Genomic DNA, 26,255 nt, shown 5'->3' with positions numbered 1-26,255 from the left:
AGAATGCAATGCGTTATTCGCTTATCACGCGAGAGGGTACCAGTCAAAAGAATTAATTAAGAATTTGTTTCTTGGTTTTTCTGCAGGGTAAGTGGCTTAAACTTATAGATTTTCTTTGATATTTGACATCAGAGCAATGCATCAGGACAAACCTTTCTAGGCAAGTTCAGTACTATTAAACCATCAGGCGATCTTGACGAACGCTGTAGCGGTACAGTAAACCAAAGTTCAAAATAATCAAGGAGAAGTCCTCCTTCATTGAACCAATGACGCCAAGAGGCTGCATTCGACAACAAACAACTCTTCTCATATTATAAAGCCAGAACACTTCGGCCTCCACGAAAAGTTACGCAGAGCTAGCCGATCTCCTGCTTTCAAAGTTAGCTGTGCTTCCGCTTTCATTTTCATTCCATTGCCTCTCTGTTTTATCTAATGCTTTGACTATAATCGTTGAAATGCCTAAAAGTCTATTGCTGGAACGAGTGCGGTCTGCTTATCATTTGGTAACTATTCAACAATTTGTAGATAGGAATAAGAGAGATGGTAAGTTTTGAGCTCGGTAAAGATATAAAGAAAGATGTGTTTCGTCATGTAACGAGCGTGCAGGGACAAAGAAAAAATTCTGAGTCTCCGTGAGGAATCGAACCTCAGACCTTCGGATTCCGCGCTCCGATGCTCTACCAGTGAGCCACAGAGACTCCACGGTAGCGAGGTCTATTACGAAGTTCATCATTTAACAATTACACATGGAAATTTTTTGATACTCATGGTATGAGTAGTTACGACATTTGTAAACACTCATGATGGATTTGATATTACTGGAGCATCAGTAAGGAGATGGTAAAAAGAAGGTAAATTTTCGCTGTCCTGATGCTTGTCACAATAATGATGTTCGCCTGTACCATTCAGCATAAATTAATGTTACTATAAGCTGTTTCTAGTTGTTTACTGACGCCAAAGCGCACAAAACGTGGTTTCGATTTTACAGTTGTCTTCCGGCCGCCGAACGACTGTAGAAGTTCCTTGTCACTGAATTAAAGACATGAGTGCAGATCTCTTACAATCGGTTTAATTCTATTCGTATGATAAATGGCTCATAGATATCGTAAAAAATGTTCTAGTAACTGTAAATTAGTGGTTACCAAGTGTGCTCGAAAGCTTTACGCATTGTATATGAATCAGTGATTAAACACGAGATTGATTTTCTCGGAAAATCAAATAGAATGCACGTTTCTAATTATATCCTCAAAAAGCATTAAGAGCAGAAAGCAACCCGTATGACAAGAAAAACCCATTTTTTTTTAAGTTTTGGTGTTGATACAACCTTTATCGATAGTTCTTTGTCATCTTACCGACCCGGCCAGTTCTTACAAGTAAAGAAAAGTGCAGCAGAATTTAACTGAAATTGTGTGACATGATCGTATTCAACATATTTTAATACAAATTATTTGTTGGTTCGTTCATTTGCAACAGCAAATTTTCTTTTGTTTCGAAATTAAGGTCGATCTGCACCAACTGTACGTTTTTTTTTTGTGAGAACTTTGAAGAAAGGCAAATATTGACATACTGTTAAACGATTCTGCAATTCACGACTCGAAAAAAAGCAAAGGATTAACTCATGAAAGCGTCACGCGTTATATGACGCGGGATTGAGTTACGCGAGAAACCGTTGGGAATTTGAACGCGTTATAAGGAATAGTATAGGGAAAGAAACATGGTCGATTTACAACGCTAAATATTTCGATATATGAAAATTTTACACGTCAGATTATTTGAACTTACTCACACCTTGAGTGTCCGTTGTAGTTTTTGGCGTTCTCTGCTGTTTATAGCTTGCTTTGGGCTTGCTTTGCCATCACTGTTGTTAGGCCTGTTAGAAGACAGAGTATTATATGGCCTACGTACGACATATATAAGACTTATAAATCTTATAAGTCTTATGAGTCTTTCATGACTTAATCTTTTTCCTTTTTTGGAGAATTGTGCTTGGGATGCCTGTGGTACAACCTGAAAGCTTTTACTCCTGCCAAAATCACGATATTTGGTTTCAGGTTGGTTTGCTAGAAAAGCAGTTAACATTCCTTGAACTTTCTTGGATGTACAAGCTTTCTCCTGTTACCGGTAATTTAAAATCGGTGGACTTTATGTTTTCCAAAGTTAAAACAATTTGGTGCATTCAGCCAAAACATTGAATTGTCTAACAATGAATCGAATTCTCCTCAAGGACGGGTCATTATTTTTCGCCGGGGGTGTTGGAGGATTTTGAGTTTCTCAATAAAATTTAATTGATCTTCCCACAAGGCTCTGTGACATTCTTAAAGTCCCCCCTCATTAGCAGTTAATTGGCACGATTGATTAGCATGATTCTAACATCGTAAGACAAACGATTAAAAGTTCATTTATCGAAAGAAAATTTCGTTTTTTATCCCGACTGCTATTCTTGATGGTTAGAATGGCTAATAGTCTCTTTTCAGTGTTGTATGAAGGGATTTGGGATAGACTTAGTTTTCAAAGCATTTAAAAAATTCAGGACAGTCTTAAGATAACCCTCGTGGTACAAAAAATGGAAATTTTATGTGAAACCTGATGAAATAGCCTGAGTAATTCATGTCTTTTCCAGGAGTCCTCCCGATGGGAACATGGCCATGAGCTGGTTGAGGTGCTTTATGCGCGCAACCATCCTGTATGGTTCGCTCACATACCAAGAGGCAAATGGCATCAAAACTCAATCACGAGATTGTCTTCACGTGGATCCAGTTGGTAACAAATACAACTTGACTTCCTTACGAAATACAAATGAAACAGCGAGGTGAGTTAAATTTCAGAGAAGTATTTTACCATGATATCTGGGAATTGGACTAGTCTAATACTCAGTGTGAGCAAAATGTATGATAAAAACATCGATGACGCACTCAGCTGCGCCTTGTGTGCCGGTTATTTGCTCTTACAAAATTTTAAAGTTGTCTACAAACTAATACTGATAACACGCGCGGCAACATGGAATCTATTTGATAAATATACATATCCCAGAGTTGTCTTGGATGAGGTTGGCCACCGATGAGGCGAGTTTACTTGTATCAAGGAAAAGAGCAATATTATACTGCAATATGACCAATTGCAGATAAAAAGTTGAAAAAAAATTTTGACAGATTTTCAGGTTCGTTTTCGCTGTTGCTTAAATCGTAGCACACGAGGATCGTATTTCTTTGGGAAATTCGCGGGCATTTTTTCATCGCGGTTTTTGTCTGCCTGATAATTGTTCAACTACTAAGGTGGCAAGCCTTCTCTTTGAGAAACTCTTAGCAGCAACAGCAGCACAAAAACGTTATCATTTAGTTGTAGCACCGATACCGATTAGGATCAGAAGCCCTGCGATCACAACCTTTCATGGCTCCTTGTTTTAACGGTATCAAGTTTTCAATCCGAAATTTGGCGTAACTGAATTTCCGATGGAATTCCTTACCATTGCTATTAAGATGGACGCACTGTCGCAGATGATCAGATTATTAAATCGCCGAAACTACCACTAACAACTCTTTAATTATGGCAAAATGCATCTACAAATACAGCTCTAGGGCGCTGGCTAAATCTGACCGAAACTTCATTTGTTAGCCCCCCTCTGTTAGAGGGCATTTCTCATGTTCTCTTTTTGACTTGAATTTATAAAACTCAGGTAGAACTAACTTTGAAACTGCATATGAAATACGGATGTGGCCGATGTGTGCAGACCGGAGACAGCACGAACATTAAAGACTATTTTGTTGCTTCCGAAATAGATTCACGATAACCTATAGGGGATACAAATACAGCTTTAACCCCTGTGAATCATTCAAGATAGGGAAGCCATTTAGAGGAAATGAATGTCATTCGGATGTAGCGGTAAGTCTATTGTGCTGTGATCACACATGTGGTTTCTATAATGGCATCACGTAAAGTCTCGATCGTCGTTGGACAAATCGGGGTCATTCCCTTATACTAGAAGTATAATCCCAGCCATGCTACACCCTCTTGCAAACGCCCATAATGTTAATCTTTGGTACCTGTGACGCAAAAACTAGTTCGGTGGCCGTGTTAAACTTTGTAGGAGTTCAACTGAAAATCAATATTAGCAGGCACAGGAAAAGTTCAAAAAAGTTTTGGGGTCACCCATGCAATTAAAATATTGATTGAGAGAGACATTCTATATAAGTTTACAGCTTTAACTCACGCTAGGCTGTTTAATAGACGAGTTCTCTTTTTAGATTTGCAGGTGGGTGGAAGAGCAAATGTACCACAATATAGGACATCAGAGCACAGAAAAATGTCTCTTTGATAAGGACACTAAAACACCGATGCTGGAATATACTGGGTATGTTGACGAAGAACCACATTCTATAGGTATTAACTGTAAAAAATTATATCTTTATGAATGCAACTCCATGGTTCACGAAAACTAGTGTAGGTCACTCGAATGCAACTTTAAATTCAATTCGGAATTGCTTTAGTTTGCTTCTTTTTTCTATGTGATTGGTCCAGAGAACTCGCGCCCCTATAGCCAATCAACTTCAAACTATGTGCGATCGCGACTTGGTCACTTGCGTTTTTCCGCGCTCCGGGAAGTTTAGATGTGTTTACTTTGAGTTTCCCATGATTCCTTGTGATACAACCCTTTGTTCTGATTGGCTTTTACCACACTCAGTAAAAATGTATTCTATACTCTTCGTATGGTATTTTTAGTTCGCTAGGTTTTCATGCTTTGTGAACCATTTAAAATCTTAGAAATTGTCATATTCTTAAGACCGCTTATCTTTGTGCTTTAGGGATATCTACACTAAGACCTCACATGTACTACTAATATGCGATAAAACCGAGGAACGTCCAAGCTTTAAAGCTTTGTCTGTTGACTATCCACAGCTATTTGTAAGTGATGTAACAAGCAGTTGGTTTCGACCTATGATATACTCACGAAAATTGTTTTCTTCATCTGAGCTGAAATATTTTTCTAGATTATAACCTTTAACCTTTGTGATGGTCAACTAACTGAAGACACGATCCTCGAAGGCGACCTGAAGTTAAAGAAATTACAGGAAAGAAGCATGACTGATATCATCCTAGATACTAGTTGGGAACTGTAACCAACTGAGCTGCGAAGCCAATTTTAAGAGCAAGGCAAAATTAAGAGGGCTCTTTTCTCCCGTAAAGAAATCTGGTCACAGTTTGACTCTTTTTGTATAATTTCTTTAATTTCAGCCCAATTGTGAGGATAATTTCTATTCTTGAACATTATTTGGAGGTGAAACATTTAATTGCATTGGGATTTGTAGTGGTCAAAAATAGAACAATGCGTGACTTTGGTATGGCCCTTGAGGATTTTCATATCCTGATAACTTGAACACCAAAGACTGGTATAGTTGGAAGAGAGACTTTTTAACACAGATTATGTCTTTGCAACGACTAGTCATACTTAATACTCTTTGTTAGCAGCTCCAACTCTCTCTCTGTCTGCTAGAAAACTATTAAGTTTACCTTTGCCGTTTTAGGTGTTCTCACTAACACACAAATGTGCCTGTCCCAATCTGTGTCTTTATAAACACATCACACCTTCTAAGCAGCCAGGTCCAAGTAATCCAAGTAAGTTCAAAGTTTAAATCGTTATTAGACTTACATGACCAGATTGGTTAACATTGTAATTTTTAGCTTCCTCAGCATGCCATGTGATGTAAATGCATTCACTCACTTAATTATCTGAGTCCAAATGTATGTGATGGCAGGCGTGACACATGCCATCTCACCGATTTCTTTCAAACTTTCACAGTTTATGAGAGTCAATAAGTTATTCAAGAATCCAGAGAGGTTCGGAATCGCTGTGCTACGGAGTCACGGTGCAATTTACCTCAGGGATTTGATGTGGGGGCTCTAATACCCCAGGGATTAGCCGCGAGCCCGAACTTCTCTGGATTCTTGAATAACTTATTGACCCTCATAAACTGTGAATTTTGAAAGAAATCGGTGAGATGGTATCTGTCACGCCTGTCCGGTTCTCTCGTGGACAGACCCTTCACAAACAGCGTATGAAATTGATCATTAAGGAAGATGTTTACTCAGTTTACGTAGATGTATTGAGCTTGGTGGTGTATTTTCTGAAGTATACCAAGCGTTGACGTTGCTAGCGTTAGGTGCTCATAATATCTACTTCTTCAATACTACTGAAAACGAGCCCACGAAGCGCCAGGAAACCAATCTTTTTAGCGTTCAGAACTTGAAATGGATAAGAGTTTTCAGTCCAACTAACGTTATATCCTGCCGAGAGAGTGATTTCAATCTAATTTTTTCTGAAAACTTTTCCCTTTTACCTGCGCAGATGATAACAACGTGGTCAGCGTCGTTGCAGGTAGTCTTGGTAGCCTTGTTTTCGTTGCGTGTATCGTCATGGTAATCCTTCTGATTGTAAGGAGGATGAATAGACCGAATCCTCAGAATAGAGGGGAAGATCAACCCATTTTGCCTGAACCAGCCACCATAAATCGATTTTCCAGCATCAATGAAGACAGCGAACGTTTGGGGAGCGAACGTTTGGGGAGCGAACGTTTGGGGAGCGAACGTTTGGGGAGGAACTCACCTTCCGGAACATTCTTAGATTACTCAGTTTGAGAATGAAATTACAGAGTCACAGGAGGATCCTCCTGACGGTAAAAACAAATCTTGTGCAGAGAATCGGTGCTGAGGGTATCCACTGGTGTATTATCAAAACTTTTCGCAGCCTTGAAGCATGGTCCAGATATTATAATATTAGGATCAAAAAGTATCTTTATACGGATTGTTTCTAAAAGAAGGATTTATGGCTGCATGTTCAATTCTTAAATTTTAGTGTAGATTTCCAACATACGGTGATTTTACTGATTGCTCAGCTTTTCTGTTGACATGACATTTGCCACAACCAGTGTAGTGTGACATTGGTCTAATGCACGCGTAATTGACGACAAATAACTGTATGGTTAAATTTGTAAAAAACGATTTTCAACCTAAAATAGTCCTCTTTTCCCACGCTGGTGTGTACAAATAATCTATCAACGATCAATGAAGAACTAAGATTAAGGAACAGTGTAATTTCTTAAAGGGATCATCCCTTTTCCTTTAGTTAGCAGGTACATGTTGTACCAACTCGAGAATTTTGCGACCTCGATCTACATATCAGCCCGTAAAAGAAGTTGTTCTTTGTATCTTACTAGTGGACTGAATAAAGCTGAAAATAAGGTTTACCGATGGCGTTTAAATAATTTATGTAGCCCATCATCTATCAAATACTATCCCTTGCCTGCGATTGCTCGAAACGTGACAAACGACGCACAGTGTACACTGTATATGCTCTAATAGAAATTGGAAAAACTTAGTAATATACCCCAATTCCAGTCTTTATCTCATATTCATTTCAAAGTGGGAAAGCGTTTTGCTGTTGTTGCAGGAGAAAACTGACAGTGATAAAGTCATAGTAGAGTAAATCGAAAGTCAAAAGACTGCTCAGCCAATATTTTGAACAAGTCAAGTTTCTCCTCCACTGCAAGAGATACGGTATCTAAAGGACATAAGCATTGTAGGCTCCTTATGGCACTTTTTTAATCTGCTCGCTATTTACCACTTTTTAACTTTTGGGTGTAGTTAGAAACCAGCTTTACAATTGTAAGACCCATATGCCTCCAAAATCCTCCTCGAGGCCATCGAACTAGGCTGATAATTATCTGTTTACTGTTGACCACTTTGCAACTTCTCGGTCTATTTAAAATAAACTCCACCGTTGTAAAAGAAACAAGCTTGCAAACCCCCTCCCCCTCAGGGTCATTAAACGGGCATATGATTACTTGTTCCTGGAATTTATCTGTTCCTCGATCTCATAATTTATTGAGTTTTATTCTATGAATATATGTTTGCTTCTCGGAGCAGCTTCCACAATGTGGGGGGCCAAATATACAAACATATTTACGTGTTAAATTGAGTCTATGGTTTATTCATAACCGATAACAAAGTTTTCAAATAAATAAACAGAGGCTAATTAAACGTTAGGGACAATTTCAAAGTAACACAGACACCAAAGAGGGCCCTCATGCTCTTTCTTTTTTTCCCGATGTTTTACGATATAATACGCACCGATATTTTGCGAGTTGCACTTAAAAATTTGTTTATTTAAAAGTCAAGCCTTAGAAACGAAAAAAAAATAGTTTGGATCGATCGTTCAGTGCGGCCATTTTGTTGCTCCGCATTTTGACCTCCCTCTACAGAGTAGAAGGGTTAAGTTAAACGAAGATAAAGACAGTGTGGCTGTGAAGAAAAGGCCATCATAACTGATACAACGATTTCCAGTGTAAAAGTATTGAAATGATCTTTCAAAACAGGATGACAAGAATTAATCGCAAACTTAGTAAGAAATGAAGGCTTACGTGACCCAGTATGTCACTCCAACGGAAGAGTACCTGATATGGGACGATCCTTGTAATGGCTGGTTCCCGAGAGATCGGACCCGAAGACTGAGACGAGTAGGCAACTAGTGAACTTTGAAACTAATTATTTACTAGTAGATCTGGGAATGAAAGCTTCATGTACGTCTCAATTAACTTCCCGAGAGATCGGACCCGAAGACTGAGGCGAGTAAGCAACCAGTGAACTTTGAAACTAATTATTTACTAATAGATCTGGGAATGAAAGCGTCATATACGTCTCAATCAACTTCGTTATTCGTCAGCACCGAGTACAAGTCCTCGGCCACTAAAGGTACGCAATATTGCTGCAAATTTCTCGCACAAATATTGAACTTAGCGAATTGAACAAACGTAGTAAGTTTAAGACGTAGTTTGTCAAAGAGCCGCGCGAATAAGCGTACATTATCAATTTTTACACTAATAGTTTTCCTTATAATTTCCAAACATATTGCCAAACAACGACACAGCTTAATACAATCGACGTCTACGATCGGAATGTGATGGTCGTGTTTCACCGACAGCTAGCTTCCGCTTTCACTCTCAGAACTGATTTACGATCATAATAATCATTTTGCGCTGTGTTTATATAACCCATAGCTTCCAATGGTATTTCTTTTCTGAAACAATTGTGCAATCCCGATTAATTTACCTCTGAAATTGATAAGTTACTTGCTCACACGTAAGTTAAAGTTTGTTATTATAAGTTAAGACATACCAAGACCTCATTGAATTTGCTTTCACAATTCATAATGGCTGATTCAACTCTACAGACTACATTGTTTCGTTAAAATAAACGGCTCATTCTCTCATTCAGAGTGATTGAAGCGGCTCTATTTATATACTTCCTCCGCTGAATTAGTCTTTCTTTGGAGGAACAGTCGTAAAGGAATCGTTACAGCGCGAGGGCACGCTAGTGAAATATTTATGTACCCGACCAGTGACAATTGGATTTGTTAAATGTTGATATGTTTCACTGATTTCAAAGCCCTATTGGCCTTGATACTATAATTATATACTACCGAGGGCTACAAATTAGATGTACATTTACATCCCATGTTCATCTCATATATTCAAGTTAGAAATGAGATAAAGATGTTCCCGGAATATCCATATATTGTGTATTAACTGGTGTACTGTGACCTGTTGGCTCGTAATCATTCAGTATTGATTTTATGACTTGAAACAAAGGATATTGAATTCTAAAGACTTTTGAGTCGTTCGGCTAAATCATCGAGACTGAATTCCTAGTTTGCATGATTTATGATCAACTGCTGTATGAGGTGTGAATACGAAGTTCGAAGTAATGCGCTTTCTATGTTTTCGTTGAGCATCTAATAGTACACTAAAGTAAAATTGTTGGTCATAATTCTAGAGTCTTATTAACTTTCACTGGAGATGGAGTCTTGGAATAAATTTTTACGCGAGATTTGTTACAGATCGGCCAATTTTAGGTCCATGTACTTATTTATTAGCAGATTTCAAAAGGGATCTTAGGTGAACACTTTTTTCCCGGAAATGAACATCCTGGAGCATTCGTAGTTACTATCATAATACGGTTCATGAGCTAATCGACCGAAGTTCCAGTTACAGAAAGTAGGAACGTAGGTTCCGAGGCAAAACCTTCAGTACATGTGAAAGTATACAAATATGTCTCTCACTGCCTAATGAGAGATCAAAGTTTCTCCATCTCTGACGTGCATCAAGTGACACACATTTTATCGAGAGGTATGTATAAAAATCTCTCTACTTAAAAGTCATCTCAGTCTACCTTCCCCTTTCTTTCGCTAATGCCCTTGATAATAATTTCAAGATAAATTCAGTTTTCATTGAAATGAGTCCTAATAATCCTTTTGTGACTGTAACAGGTGTTGCACTTCTTTCATTAATCCTTATCGATCGATGATTCTTCAGTGTGTCTAGCTGCACCATGGGATTAGGGTTGTTATAATATCCTTTTCAGTCGATGCTACGAATCTTAGGGAAGTGCCATTTTTGTTTCTTTTAAAGCCTTCTGACCTCTTTCAGAGAGAAACAAATCATTACAACCAGTGTAGGACCTTTCGAAATCACCCAGTCTTCCTCGTTAAGCCTTAGTGCTTTTTGGAAAAATATTGAAAAATATCAGTAAATAGAAAAAAGGGAAAGTTTCATTTTGTTAGGCTCCCTTCACTTTCCTATCCAATTGTTTGGCATCAAATAAGAATTAGCAAGAAATGTGGAAGTTTCTTAATGAATTATATTCTCCTTTTCTATAAATATTACGTACAAGTTAAATAGGCTAGAAAGCTGTATAAAGTGCATTCTCCATCTTTGAAAGCTGAATATCAGTCAGCTGTCGCTAAGAGAAGTGTATGATTGTTTGTTGGTCAGGCTTAAATCCTTGCTAGTTATAAATGCTGCATATTTACAAATTAAGTTATATTCGATCATTATTAGAAGCTTTTGTTTCACTCCACGAGCCAATGAGTCACTTTCCCTTTTAACAAGAGAATCGGGGTGTTGTATCAAGAAACAGGCCTCGATAGGCTTGTGTGCTTCCATAAGCTATTCATGGGAATCTCCAGGAGAAAATGAGTGTTGATTGCTTCTGAAAGTTGAAGGGTGAAGATGCAGCTTAGCTAAAGCTTACTTCATTGTTAATTATTTCTCTGAGAGTGAGCGTTGTTTCAAGATTGACGTTGATTAAGAAAGTAACTTTTTGGAATATGACTTAGAAATAATCAATTTCAGTCATACAGGTCAATTGATAGTTATCTTAGAATTTCGTATACAATTTTTTGACATGAATTTCCGATACCTTGAGTTTCCTCAATTTGTCGGTCAATTTCTTCAACAAATTTGAGTTTTTTGGTCGTTAAAACCTTTCCATAAAAGCGTATTTTGTTCCCTTATCAGAGAGGGCACTATGAATAGACACTGGTAGGATGTGTGAACGCGCCAGAAATGTTTTCTTTTCCTTCTTAGGGACAGCTCAGAAATGCATAGCTTGAGCTTAGTCGTGTGTTTCATAACCATACTGACTTCATCGGCATGCCAAGTAACAGATGAGGCAGAGAAGACATCAGAACCTGCTACGTGTATTTACAAGGGCTACGAAGATGAAGTATACGACCTTACAAGTTTGGCAAACACCAATGAGAGGCCTAGGTTTGCATTCATAATGCATACATTTCTATCGTTTTTTTTAAATTCTTTTCAATTGCAATGCGCTATTTAACCTTGCATCAACTTCTAATTGAACACGTTCATGAAGCTGAATGTAAGGTTTGAAACGTGGTAAATATCACTCGAGGATTATCACCAGGTATTCCTTGTGACAATTTTAGTTGAGGTATATTCGATTACAAGAGCGTATATATATGATAGATTCTAAATGATTTTTGGTTTACATACGATGCATGTCCAATCCCATGCTTGCATGATCAAATAATTCTATCAATCATGTGTCTCTTATTCTTGAACAGATTTTGCACAGAAGACTCCAGGGGTTATAGTATCAGCTATAATCCATGCTTCCCTTTCAAAATTGGACCGAGTAAGAAAACAAACCCATGTCACTCTGGTGTGGCGGTAAGAAATAATTAAGGGAAACTCAGAAAGTATTGTTTAGTCAGAATGACAGATGAAACAAAAATTGATTTCTCCCGTTATTTATAGTAGATAGGAAGACGAGAAGTCGTTTTGTTGAATGATTCTTGACAGAAGAATACTTGAGGCCACCGAAAGTGATGTCATTGGGACTTTGGAATTCTGAAAAATTATGCCCATTCCTTTTGTCGTCCCCTTGAAAATGTAGATGCGCAACTCATTTGTAAAGATCCTTAATCATTAGAAGATTTACTTTAAACTTGAGAAAGGCGTGGTTTTATTTCTATTTATTTTCTATTTCTTACATCGTGTTTTATGGCAAAAACCTCCGTCAAACCGAAAATATAGTTTTGGGTGATGAACATTCCAACTCATTAACTTGTTTCAGATTTGTCAGTGGGTTGAAGGTCATGATGATGCGTACGTTAATATTGGTAGTCAGAGGTCGGCGCTTTTCGATGGGGGAGGCAAACACCCGAAGATACATTATCATCAGTGAGTATTTGTATTTACCCAGCGAAAAGAAAATAGTATATTTTTTCAAGAATCTTATAGTTTCCTGTAGGAAGTATGAGTTTTAGTTTCTTGCTCAGAGTGTATACGATTGGGATAAACATGCATTGGCTACTTTGGTAATCATACCTTAGGTATCTTCCACGAATAGATATTTTATATACGGTCATATAGCGTTGGCATGATAGCCATCGATAACTAACTTCTTACTAACCGAGCGTGAGGCCTTACTGGGGAATATTGGCCAGAGGTCGTGGCACTGACAGACGGCAGCAAAGTCCGTACAACAACGACAGAGGGCCAATATTCCCTTATGCAACTCGAGCTAGTGAGGTAAGCGAGTAGTTTATTATATGGTTGTCGGACCTAACTTGTTTATTTTGGATTTGTCTGCTTATCACCGTTTCCATCCCGGCAAAGTAAGAACCAATCGGATTGCTCAAAGTTATCTCAGGACTATTTTTCGATATAATTATGATAATTTCATTAATTTACCTGGTAAGTTTATGGGTGGTGAGCTCCACTCTGTTTTGCTTTACGATGCGCGAACTGGTTTTGAGTGGGTTGTTTTAATTCTCTCGTGAGGCCAGCCTAAGTAAGATAATTCTATGATGGTAAGTGAATTTTCCTAATAACAAGTAAAAACAGTGATTCAAAATTCTTATTCGAACTCGCGCCAATTCTCTGCTCATAACTCGTGGGAAAGTTCTGTTTCGTATTTCTGTTCTACTCACAACTTGAGTAAAAGTTGTACTTCTTATCTCTGAGTTTTCCCAACCGACATAAACATAATAAGAGAATACTTCTACCGAGTAATATTGAAATTAATGGTTATATATGCTGAAAAAGTAGTGCTCATTCCTCAAATTTGAATTTCTTTTTTCCTTTCCTTCCAAGTTTTTTTGTAATTTTTTTCTCAAAAAGAGCTCTTCAAGCCTTTACTACACGTTTTGGTTAGGTTTGTAGTTGAGTATGCCAAGAAAAGAAGTTGGTTTCATGTCATCAACTCTTTAAGCTTAGCTGGACCCAGTAAACTCCGATTTGGCTTTCTACGATCCAGAGTTAGAGGCCCCTACAATGCAATGTTAGCATACTCGTAGCTTACATACTTTTGTGATGTTATGTTTTCTTTTCGTTCAGTTCGTCCAGTGGTATTAACTGGAAATCCACTGTATCACTGGTGTGCAATTCATCTGATGACAAAGGCCATTTCAGAGTTGTGACGGATCAAAGGGCTGATCATGTTGTAAGTGACTGAAGGTCATTGTGAGGGTAGTAAAGACGTGAAAATTACTTGTAAGAGAAATATTAAGGAAAAAATTTCATGCTTTACGTGAAATAAATTAGCTATTTCACACACACAAAATATATTTTTGCTGTGCTTTCCAAAAGCCATGTATATATATATATATATATATATATATATATATATATATTAGATATAGCTCTTTGGCATACAAAGCTTTGCTTTCATGTCCAAATTGAGCACTCTACTAGGATGAGTCATTGCTGCTAGCATTATGCATGCTCACTAGTTTTTCTAGTTTGAGCACTCTGGCATGGCTTAGATGATCCCACATATGTGAGATCACTTGAGGTGGCTATATAGTCTTTCCTCCATCCTAGCATCAGCACTGCACTGATGAGGCCCAGAAGGCCGAAACAGTACTGTCTGCAGTTAGTTATACATATATATATATATATATATATATATATATATATGTATATGTATACATACATACATACACCCATACATGCATACATACATGCATACATACGTACATACATACTGCCGAAGTAAACAAACAACTATCACGGCGAAAAGATGACTACTTCAAGATTTTTGGGAAAAGAGAGGACGCCCTTCATAGATCTCGATAAGATCCTTTTCCAGCTATAAAATGACGTGTTTGTATTAATTTTGAAGACATTTAAAGGGGATCAGTAAGTGATGAAATCCTCATCAATTTTCCCCTGTACAATTCTTATATCCAGAACGAGCGATATGAAAAAAAACAAACAAAACAAAACAAAAAAAAAATATATATATATACATAAACAAAGAAACCGAGGTGTCATTTCTGTCGAGCGATGTACTTTGAGTTACTTACCCTACTGTTTAAACATGTAAGCAGTGTGTCCAAGTTTTGTCCACGTTTTTAGTCGTAGTTTTACCTGCGTAGAGAGGCTTCACCACTGGTCATTCACACCTACTCCATAAAATTACAAGGAATACGAAGAGAGTAATAAACTGTCTATTACTGCATTTATCTCCAGGAATTAAGTCTCTCCCATAAGTGTGCCTGCCCGAATATGTGTCTAATCAACCCTACAAGGAAACCCAAAACTACAGTTACCCCTGGTAAGTGAAATCATTTAACCATTATGTCGCAGCATTTCACGAGATTTTTGAAATGTGCAAAGAAAATTGGACAATATCATTCTCTGCGAGTTCGATACTCAATGTTAAAGATTGAGAAAGCTTTGAAATTATTCCTAAGGAAAGGGGAGAAATGATATGCTCAAAATAAATCTAGCTTAAATCTTTGCCAGAAGTGGCACCAGAAACGCTAAATATAAAATAGGGTTTTTTCTTTCAGTTGCACCGAAGCAAATGAACATCGTGTAAACACTCAATCAATGTTATCGATATATCTATATTTTTATTGATAGTGCTATCTATTTTGATAGTTTTCAATGTCCTTTGGAAGTCATCCATGTGGAACTGCTAATGACACATGCTGAAGTCGAAAAACGACAAAAAAAGAGGTCTATACGTAAAAACAATTGCATAGGGCCAAGAAAAGTTTCAAAAAATACAAATGATTTGAATCCTTAGTTTTAATTATGATATAAAGGGGAAACTTTTATTTCATTAAGAAGGTCAAAAACGACCTAAGCGGTGTTAGAGCCCGAGTAATTTTACCCGGGCAATTACCAATATTAATGGAAAAAAAGTTCTCTGACCCATCCACTCTTCATTTAGTAATTCTGCTCTGTATGTTATGAAATAAATTACAGTATCTCTCTGTGTTTAAGACGACGAAGACATAGTGGTTCTTGTGGTCGCTGGTGTCGCTGGTAGCATCTGTTTATTTGCTGTTCCTTTCATTATTTTTATTATCTGGCGATGTGTCAAGCCACAGCCTCCCAACGACAATCCACCTTCTCCTATCGACAATAATTTTGTAGACCCTCTCTTGGATGAAACTGATCCATCTGATTATGGTAGCACTAGCAACCCCCTCTCCAGTGCAAGTGAACCCACATCGGGAAGTGGGTCGTCAAGTTTAACTAAACCCTCGTCAACGAACTCATCGTCTTGTAATGATATCAAAGTGTCTTCTAAAGAGAATTCTAAAAGTAGTGAAAGGTCATATGTCTGTTGAAGAAGTCACGTTGGCGTGCTTAGCAGATCGCTGTTTAGACCATGGGAGATCATTTGGTTCCTTGCGAGCTGGATGAAATAATTTTATGGCCATAAAACTGGATAATGCGATTCAACTGTTTGAAAAGGGTATTAAAAACGTAGCTCCAATTTAGAGTGAAACTTTTAGAATCGCTTCCAACCACAAGAAAATGCAAGACTAATTTATTTGTTCAGTGATAAACAAATGTAAGATGAGAAAAATATTTTTTTGCGTGAAAGTCAAAATAATTGTGACGGTAAGAACGCAAATTACTTCTTAGTCTCTGTAAGGGGAAACAAATTTTGGATGAAACGTCAGTTCAAAACTTGTACGTATTTTACTTAAAAACTCTTTCAAATGACAAAGTGTATTTCTAGGATCTCTCAAAGAGAAACAAATAAATAATATTTTTGCATAGTCGTTGGCGGATAATTCTGATAGCAACAATCCTTTCTAGAATAACCCCCTAAATGGTGTCTTTAATAGCAGCTTGCTTGCTTATCAAAAATCACTCCTATGTTACTGATATCCTCGCATTAAAGCAAAACCATGCATATACGTCTGTGTCGCGTTGGTGAAGTCCACTGTCCTTCTTAAGCTAACAGGGTACTTATATTTGGATATTTGGATCAATTTTGGTACCTAAGCAAATTCGCACCTACCCCTCCCCTGACCCAAAATTAACCCCAACCTTTATCACTTAAGTTGACTATTGTTGGTTTAGGCGAGGGCTAGGTGCGCAGTTGCTAAGAAACTGATTCTGATCAATGTTTTGTGCATTTACAAAGAAACTGGATGAACAAGGTTCAAATTATTGAAAAATACTTTCCAACCCAGATGGATGACTATCCACGAGATAAGAAAAAACGATAGCTTTTGAAATTGCAAGTGGCTTTGTCCTTCGTCATTTAATTGCTTGTAAGAAAATGGCTATCGATTTTATGGTCAGTGGTAAATTTAAAAACATTTTCCAACTTTGGAAACGTACTGACTGGTAACGAGGGTAAAGATGTTTTTGGAGAAAATATTTTGGCTCTTAATCACTCTCAATATACTCTATGCAGTTGCTTTTCAGTGGCGCAATAGTGCGACTTCTTGGATGACGAACTTCAGCTGCTGTATGATCTAAGTAGCGATTGATTAGCTTTAATGGCTCAAGGTACCTCTGTGTTGCAGTTATCACTGGTCACCAACTCTCTCACTCTTCCAAAGACTAATGAGAAATGACTGGGGACTAGTCTGGTAGAAATAAAATATATGAGCCCTGACAGATCATTTAGAGCAGACGAGAAAGCTTTGACAATCATCGCATTTTCTGACTGGCCAACAAGTCTGACCGAACGGTCAAACGGATGTCAAAAGTTTGGCGAATAGATATATAGCTTGCTTTCTAAGCTACACCGTACTTGAAGGTAACTGAAGTTTCCTGTGTTCCTGACGGGCAACGATCAAAGGCAGATGTAACACACTCTGGTTTAGTAATTACAATGATCGAAAAAAAATTCAATTTGATTGACGCAATTTTAAAAAGACAAGCAAGGGATACCAGCGTGTGTGTATGAGGAATCGCCTTTTTATATTTTCATAATTAATCCAAAAGCGAAAGCTCAGGGCGCCCGAACTATATAGTTAATTCCTATTACAACACTTGTCATTTGTCATTTAACTCGTGAATTGCGCGCATGCGCAAGAGCGAGTTGTAGATATGATGTGAGAATGGCAGTCGCTTGCTCGCTCGATTGGTCGATTCCTGTAAACTTTTTTCGATTTTAGGCTTTTGAGAGCATTTGATAGTTTTCGGCGAGTAATAAACAAACGAAACGGCGACCTTTGTTGCAAAGAATAGTGGTGGGGTGAAAAAGATATGATAATATAAGAATTTATTTTTTTCGTTTTAGTTTCAACAAGCGGCGCCAGCGACAGGTAGGCGTGCAAGGATTCACACTGAAATAAGAGAACCTTCGTTTTTCATAAAATTGTAATTTACAATCCTTGAACTTGAAAACTATCCGAAGGTTCATTGACTGTTTGAAGTAACAAAAAGTGCAGGCGACTGACGAACTTACAGGTCAACACGAAAATCAAATAACACCTAAACAAATAATTTTGGCTTCCAATTTTCAGTGAATTTTTAAAGAACAATTTTCTTTTAAGTTTCAAGACAAATTGAAGATTCAAAATAAATATTACGTATTAAAATGCGAAAGTTATACACACAAAATTGATAAATAGGCCTGAAATGAAATACTATCTTGTTCTTGATTATTCGTTGCCTAGCACGTGACCAAAATCTACCCAGGCGGAAATCCAAAATAAGGCTGGCAGTCTGGCCTTAGTTATATCACTCAAAACTCGTTCCCGTTTGTCTCATTCGATAAAGAGGGAATCATTAATGTTTTCATTAAGACAGTATTGCCTTGATTTTCCAATATTTACAATGATAGACAGTAAATTTCACGTTTCACCCACATTTACTTCCAACCTTTTCTTTTCAACCAGAAACAAAAAATAATATAATTTTTTTTGTAAAACACATCATCCGCTTTTCAATTGTAATAGCATGATCATTTCAATTGTAATGCCTTCTTATCCCAACGTTACTTTGTTTCTTTGCTACATTAGCGAACACTGAACTACTACTCGTACTCTAAATATGACAATCAATCATAAAATTCCCTAAACCAGATAACATTAAACATAATCCAAAAAATCATGTAAGTCATCTGTCAATTCACGATTTTGCTCACAGAGCAATTTGATTATTTAAAATATCGAAATTTTTAAGACCAAGTGAAGGTATTTTAAGCTCCCACGGCCTTAAAATGATTAAAATTCATTTTATCCTAGGCACCATGATAATTTTATGTAAGTAAGTTGTTAAGAGTTTCAGGCTATTTGATGTTAGTGTAATTTCATTTTTCCGATCTTTTGACCTTTTCTGTTACTAAACCACGTTGATTTAATAACGATCTGAGGACATCTTTCGAGCAACCTTTTTATTTAATTACACACAGGCTTTACATGTAGTTACAGTGCAAGGTTTTAGCCAGCCAGCTTAGTCCTGATTCTGCGTTGTCCATAGATATAGCCTTTCAAAATGATGTGAAAGCCGTTTAATGTCGAAAGAAATTAAATTAAGCATGTGTATTACTTTCTCTCCAGCTTAATATAAATAAGACGAGAAACCATCTAAAACCATCTTAAACCACCGAAACCCATTTTAAACCACCTAAACCCCCTAAAAACAGACAAACCATCTTAAACCACTTAAAACCATTTAAAACTACGCACGATCGACAAAGAGAGTTCTCCGAGTACCGTACTGGAGACCTCTGTAATCAATTTCAATTTTCGATTTTTTGGGTCCCCTTCCCTCGTTTTTCATCGCTTTCTTGTACTGAATGAACGCTCTCTTACTTCACATGAAAATCCAATTAATTGGGTGTGACTGTGAGACATTTGTTGATAACATTTGCGCAATTTTGTCCTCTTTGACTCTAGTTTTCGATTGAAAAATGAGATCGACTGTAATTTTGTTGTCCATAAAGAAATTATAGGAACAATGATGGCCTTTGTAACTTGCACGCTTCTCCATCTTCTCCTATTTTTTGAGCACAATGATGGTCCGAATCACTCATCTACAGGTGGCCTCTTAAATAAGCCAACTATCTCCATCTCAAGCTGAGATAATATTTCTTTGACTGTAGGTGGTTTTAGATGGTTGTAATGAGGTTATTTAGATGGTTGTACAGAGGTGTTTTTAGATAGTTGTACTGAGGTAGTTATAGGTGGTTGTACAGAGGTAGTTTCAGATGGTTGTGCAGGGGTGGTTTTAGATGGTTGGACTGAGGTATTGCTAGATGGTTGTACAGAGGTAGTTTTATATGGTTGTACAAAGGTGGTTTTAGATGGTTTAGGATGGTTTGCTTGTAGATTGTTTAAGATGGTTGTGGATGGTTTAGGGCATGGTTGCATGAAGGTGGGGGACCCTAGTTAGGTGAGGTAACCTGCCTACCTGTGATTGAGAAATAGCCTGTGTTAATGTACAATCTTACAACCCCAGGATCTCAACCTGTCTAGCAACCCCAGCAAGATAAGTTAACCCACCTTGGGATTTTTTCATGGAAAATTGCCACCCCTGCTGGGAGACGTTCTCCTAAGCAGGTCACCCCACCTATCATGTAAATACGATCAAGATAAAATACGAGATTATATGGATAGGCGGGTTACCTTACCTAGGTGGGGTCCCCCGACCTTCGTCTAAACAGGCCCCCAGGATAGTTCCAACATGGTTTCAGTTGCTTGTACATGACTTTAGATGGTTTGAGTTGGCTGTAGATGGTTTGAGTTGGCTGTAGATGGTTTAAGTTGGTTGTAGATGGTTTTTATGGTTTAAGTTGGCTGTAGATGGTTTGAGGTGGTTGTAGATGGTTTGAGTTGGTTGTAGTTGGTTACAGATGCTTTCAGATGGTTTCAAATGGTTACAGATCGTTTTAGATGATTTAAGGAGTTATAAATGGTTTTAGATAGTTTAAAATAGTTCTAAATGGATTTAGTAGATTTAAGATGATTGTCAATGTTTTTAGTCGGTTCAAATGATTTAAGATGGGTTTACATGGTTTTAGATGGTTTCAGATGGTTTAGGATTTTTTAGATCCTGTTAGTTTGTTTTCAGTTGCATATATTGGTTTTAGTTTGTACTGGGGGGGAGGGGGGTTTAGGTCAGGCCATGTTTTAGTATTTTCCTTTCTTTGCACCTTATGGGTTACCCACATACGTTTTATCATATATAAATACAGTAAAAACCAATTGAACTGAGTGTTTTCAATAAGGCACTAAATACAAGGATGTTAATGCAGGAGGTAATATTCACAACTGACTTCTGACAATTTTCAAATGTTCTTCACGCCAGCAACTAGCAATTGAAAAAAGTCATTGGTTGCTTCAGATTTACATATTTTTAATTTATTTATTTGCTATTACAATTTTTTTTCCCACCTCTCTCTCCCTCCCTCTCTCTCTAGAAGAAAACGAGGGCTCTTTCCTGAATTTTCCCTCTTTTGATAATAGATTAACTTTTTTCGTGTAGTAACTTTTGACAACCCCTATGACAAAGCTTGATGACCCAACCTGTCTGCATGCGAGCGATTCACCAATACCATCTAATCCTCACTGAAGCAGCAGGTTATTTGTGCTTATGAGAGCACGAAAGTGCCCTAGGTCGTGATATCGGCCAATTCAAAAGCTGCCGTGTATGTGTATGTGTTTGACTTTTCAAGTCGATGAAAGGTTTCAGAATTCGAAAAAGGCCTTTTTTGCGTTTTGAAAGTTTGGACAATGAAATTGGCAACTTCACTTTTATCAATTTCGCTCAAAATTATACTGTAGGTAGAACAATCATTTGGCAACAAACCAAAGCAAACTTGAGTACAGAATCACGTTTAAAGAGATGATCACGACATCTGTGTCAATCTCAAAGCCCAAGGTCAAATAGATTCTTCAAAAGGAAAATGGGGAAAAGGAACTCTTTCAAAAAGCTCGTTAGAAACGATAATTAATCGTGTGAAATACGAAAGGCGCCTTAAAAGACCATCTAAGACAACTCAAAAGTTGTTTTCAAAATAGTTAACAGTTGATGAAGTCTCGACAAATGTGTTAGACGTCCCGCTTACATGCTTAAGCACCTCAGGCTGTTTTGCTAGTAGAAATTAGTGCGCCGAAATGTCTACCCTGTCCTCTTCTAAAGTTTTAAGTTCAACCTGGTACCTAAAGATGTTGCAACCCCGGGGGAAGTTAGTTGCGTTAAAATACATTGTAACTCGAATGTTTGTTCTTCGGAGTAAAAATGTGACGACATTCCTGTTGAATCATGAACGGTCTAAATAATTACATCGTTTTGCACGCTTGTCTACAATGTGCTGTTATCAAGCGTCTTGGGATTTGCTAGAGATTTTAATAAAGTTCACGTTATGATAATAGGTTATACAATCTAATTTAAGTTATTGTTTGTCTTGTCTCCACGTCTATGCAACTCCAAGGAACACAGTCAGTGTTACATAAAATGATGGGTTGTTCAATAAATGAGACCAGTGAGTGTTTAGAAACAACTGAGAAATTGTATCCAAAGCGGCTGCAAAAGCACCAAATTTGTTTGTGCTCTGTTTGCTTTAAGTTTGGTAATGAACTAGGAAGATACCTGCCGCTTCTATTGCAATGAAGTTGACGTTTTTTTTTAGAGTAACACCTAATATTCAAGTCGCCAAAGTTTCCTTGTGTCGTCACAAAATATCCCTAATGACGTCGTCAAAGTTCCCTGTGCACGTCATAAAAGTTCCCTAAGTCATAAACGTTCCATATTTCCGTCACCAAAGTTCCCTATTTTCGTCACAAAAGTGCCCTTTCTTCTAGCTCTCTCTCTCTCCCTCTCCTCTCCCTCTAGAGGTATAATGGGCACTTTTGTAACTTTGTTTTCTCTTCGGCCAGAAAATCGCCCTTTATCTCTATTGAGATCCGGTTTTCGCATTTCCTGAAACTAAACGTTGCCCTCCTTCTACCCTGTGAAAACATTTGCCAGACTTTCAAAGCAAAACGCATTATAAACATTTAAACTGCGTTCAGGTTACAAAAGTTCCCTATGCTGTGGAAAGGTCTACTTTTTGGTCTTAAGTCACCAATATCTCTGCGGTATATGGGTATTTAGGAGCGTAGTTCACGCCATACAATTCACTCTTTCTCCACCTTAAATTGGGAGTTGGCTATTGCGTGTGGAAAAATTTTGTCAGTTTCCGCATACACTTCTCGTGTCGAGTTGAAGTTTCCAGTTTGATGAAAACGCCTTTTTGCAGACAGCACAATTCGAGACTTAGCTTTGTCCTTTTTACTGGGTCAAATTTTATTACATTTACGCCAAAGGTAGGTATACTATTTTTGTTTATGATTCTGAAATTTTGCAGCTTTTAATTGAATCTTTATATCAAAAAATAGCTTTCATGTAGGGGTTGTTACATGAAGAATGCTAAGTTACGGAAGTGCCTGTTTAGCAAGATGTTCCGTCAGTGAGAGAAGCACACTTTTATTAATGAAACATCAAATGCTTTGTTGAAGAACAAGACCTAAATGACAGCTTCCATCTTCGAAAATCTCAGGGCATAGCAACAAAAAATATGTATGCAATACTACTATTTTCCTAAAAAAAGCGCAAAATCGGCATTCGCAAGAACTGCGTATGTTCTTCAAGACCGGATTTTTTCATCCAGCAACAAAGGAAAGAAAAGAAAAAAACGAAAAAAATCAGAAGGCCACAGCACACCATTACATTACACCGCACACATCGTGTTGAAGTCACTTATTAAATAAAATGCTTAGAATCGCTGTATCTAATTGAGAAGGATGCATGTTTTCTCTTTCACAAGGCAAATTTTGAAATAGCGTTGACGTCTTTTCAGTTAAACAGTTCTTTATAAACCTGATGTTATAAAAGGTTTTGTGAAGTTTTTTATTTAACCAATTGACTTTTAAGGCAAGGCAAGTTCTGCTTCACTAAGAAAGAAAAATAAAGATAGATTGGAAATGCAATTCAAAACGTCCTAACAAGACCTGTTAGATCTAACAAGACAACCAAACGTAAACTACAGAGCGCGCTAAGAACTGAGATTTGGGTTAGTTAGTTGCGTTTTCTAGCTTCCATAAAGTAATGGTGATCATGAAAGAATAAAAAATTCGTTGTTTCTATTCAAGCTTAGGCCTAACAAGACAATCAAACTTAAACTATAGAGCGCGCCTAAAACTGACAAAGCAATCAAACGTAAACTACGGAGCGCCCTTAGACATAACGAAACAATCAAACGTAAACTACAGAGTGTGCTTAGAACTAACAAATCAATCAAACATAAACTAAAAAGCGCGCTTAGAACTAATTAAACAATTAAACGTAAACTACAGGGCGCGCTTAGAACTAACATAAAAATCAAATAAAAACAACAGAGCGCGCTTAGAACTAACAAAAAAAAATCAAACGTTAACTACAGAGATCGCTTAGACCTAACAAAATAATCAAACGTAATTTACAGAGCGCGATTAGGACTAGGATAACAATCAAACGTAAACTACAGAGTACGCTGAGACCTAAGAAAACAATTAAACATAAACTACAGGGCGCGCTTAACTTAGAACTAAGAAAACAATCAAACGTAAATTACAGAGCGCGCTTAGACCTAACAAAATAATGAAACATAAATTACAGAGCGCGCTTAGTAACAAAATAATGAAACATAAATTACAGAGCGCGCTTAGTAACAAAACAATCAAACGTAATTTACAGAACGCGCTTAGAACTACAGAGCGCGCTTAGAACTGAGAAAACAATCAAACGTAAACTACAGAGCGCGCTTAGAACTGAGAAAACAATCAAACATAAACTACAGAGCGCGGTTAGACCTAACAAGACAATCAAACGTAAACTACAGAGCGCGCTTAGACCTAACAAGACAATCAAACGTAAACTATAGAACGCGATTTGACCTAACAAGACAGTCAAATATAAACTATAGAGCGTACCTAGACCTAACAAAATATTCAAACGTAATTTACAGAGCGCGCTTAGTACTAACAAAACAATCAAACGTAAACTACAGAGTACGCTGAGACCTAACAAAACAATCAAACTTAAACTACAGAGCGTGCTCAGACCTAACAAAACAAACAGACGTAAACAACGGAGCGCGCTTTGAACTAACAGAAGAATTATACGCTAACGACAAAGCGCGCTTAAAACTAGCAAAACAATCGAACGTTCACTACAGAGCTCACTTAGGCCTAACAAAACAATCAAACGTAAACAACGGAGCGCGCTTAGACCTAAGAAAACAATCAAGCATAAACTACAGAGCACGCTTAGAACTAAGAAAACAATCAAACGTAAACTACAGAGCGCGCTTAGACCTAACAAAATAATGAAACATAAATTACAGAGCGCGCTTAGTAACAAAATAATGAAGCATAAATTACAGAACGCGCTTGGAGCTAACAAGACAATCGAACGTAAACTACAGAGCACGCTTAGGCCTAACAAAACAAATAAAACGTAAACTACAGAGCGCGCTTAGAACTGAGAAAACAATCAAACGTAAACTACAGATGCCGCTTAGACCTAACAAGACAATCAAACGTAAACTACAGAGCAGCGCGCTTACACCTAACAAGACAATCAAACGTAAACTATAGAACGCGATTTGACCTAACAAGACAGTCAAATATAAACTACAGAGCGCGCTTAGACCTAACAGAATAATCAAACGTAATTTACAGAGCGCGCTTAGAACTAACAAAACAATCAAACGTAAACTACAGAGTACGCTAAGACCTAACAAAACAATCAAACGTTAACTGGAAAGCGCACTTAGAACTTACAAAGTACAAAAGTATCCCTCACATATGGAGGACAGAAGTGGCTAAGGATTACTTGTTCTGCAATCTGTTGTAACTCTGACCCATTCTCCGCGTCCTTGCTTTATTTTTCCAGTGTTGGTGCACGTGGATGACGTATGCACGACGGGTAGTTGTCAAAACGTACTCGTAAAGCAATGAAGGAAAGGAGAACGCACCGCTGAGGGATACAATTGGCATCGAACGATTTTTATTCACGAGTTGCTAATGTAGGTATCAAAAAACGAACGAGTGAGTTTTTATGCATAAATTAGCAACTCGCGAATAAAAATCGTTCAAGCATTTTCCATGGTGTAATGCTTTTATTTCATACTTACTGAGATTTTTTCTTACTGATAGCCGCACGCTTGTTGCCCTCCACTGTGAGGTACTATCGTTCATGTCTACGAGTGGACGAACGATGTATTTTCAGTCGTTCGCCCAAGTATGTATGAAATAAATTACGGTATTTTCAATGTTGGTTTTGAGAATCAGATACCGTATCAACAATTTTTTGAGCATAAATCTTTCCAAATCATGAGTAATTACTATTTGTTATCAGAAAGATTGTCTGCCGCAATCTTCAACCCTTAACAAAACGATCTACATTTTTGGTGAAAGATCGTTTCCTGTCCATGTAGAACGTTTGAAGTACTACCTTTCTGATCCCCTAACTCGATCAGCTCGGAGGTCGTCCAGTTCCCATTTTCTTAAAAGCTACTGAAGTGGTTGCTTTAACAAATTTTTTAAGGGTTTAAGTAGTTCAGGAATTAAATAATATTCATAAACTTCCATAGTTACAAAAGTGCCCTAAAAGTTTCCAAAGTGCCCTCCAAAGTTACCAAAGTGCCCTGCACAGTTACAAAAGTGC

At 37.5% G+C, this 26,255-nt stretch overlaps 2 protein-coding genes across 3 annotated transcripts; both read left to right on the top strand.

Moving 5' to 3' along the window:
- Positions 1-13: 13 nt before the first annotated feature.
- On the top strand, positions 14-7,233 carry LOC131792909 (uncharacterized). Of its 2 annotated transcripts, none has more exons than XM_059110320.2 (7): positions 14-87; positions 2,621-2,809; positions 3,777-3,879; positions 4,242-4,348; positions 4,800-4,899; positions 5,520-5,610; positions 6,341-7,233. In XM_059110320.2, the coding sequence occupies exons 2-7, from the start codon at positions 2,640-2,642 to the stop codon at positions 6,628-6,630; spliced, it is 861 nt and encodes a 286-aa protein (XP_058966303.2). In that variant the 5' UTR covers positions 14-87; positions 2,621-2,639; the 3' UTR covers positions 6,631-7,233. The 2 variants fall into 2 exon arrangements, with proteins under 2 accessions (XP_058966303.2, XP_066028070.1); XM_066171973.1 differs by lacking the exon at positions 14-87 and adding an exon at positions 603-704.
- Positions 7,234-8,517: 1,284 nt separating this feature from the next.
- LOC131792908 (uncharacterized) lies at positions 8,518-16,378 on the top strand. The gene is made up of 7 exons (XM_066171935.1): positions 8,518-8,742; positions 11,415-11,597; positions 11,915-12,020; positions 12,427-12,533; positions 13,692-13,797; positions 14,829-14,913; positions 15,591-16,378. Exons 2-7 carry the CDS (start codon positions 11,428-11,430, stop codon positions 15,938-15,940), a joined length of 924 nt encoding a protein of 307 aa, XP_066028032.1. The 5' UTR covers positions 8,518-8,742; positions 11,415-11,427; the 3' UTR covers positions 15,941-16,378.
- Positions 16,379-26,255: the final 9,877 nt, after the last annotated feature.

The sequence above is a fragment of the Pocillopora verrucosa genome, chromosome 9 (assembly GCF_036669915.1).
Source record: "Pocillopora verrucosa isolate sample1 chromosome 9, ASM3666991v2, whole genome shotgun sequence".
Classification (NCBI taxonomy): Eukaryota; Metazoa; Cnidaria; class Anthozoa; order Scleractinia; family Pocilloporidae; genus Pocillopora; species Pocillopora verrucosa.
This window is presented reverse-complemented; position numbering and strand designations above follow the sequence as displayed.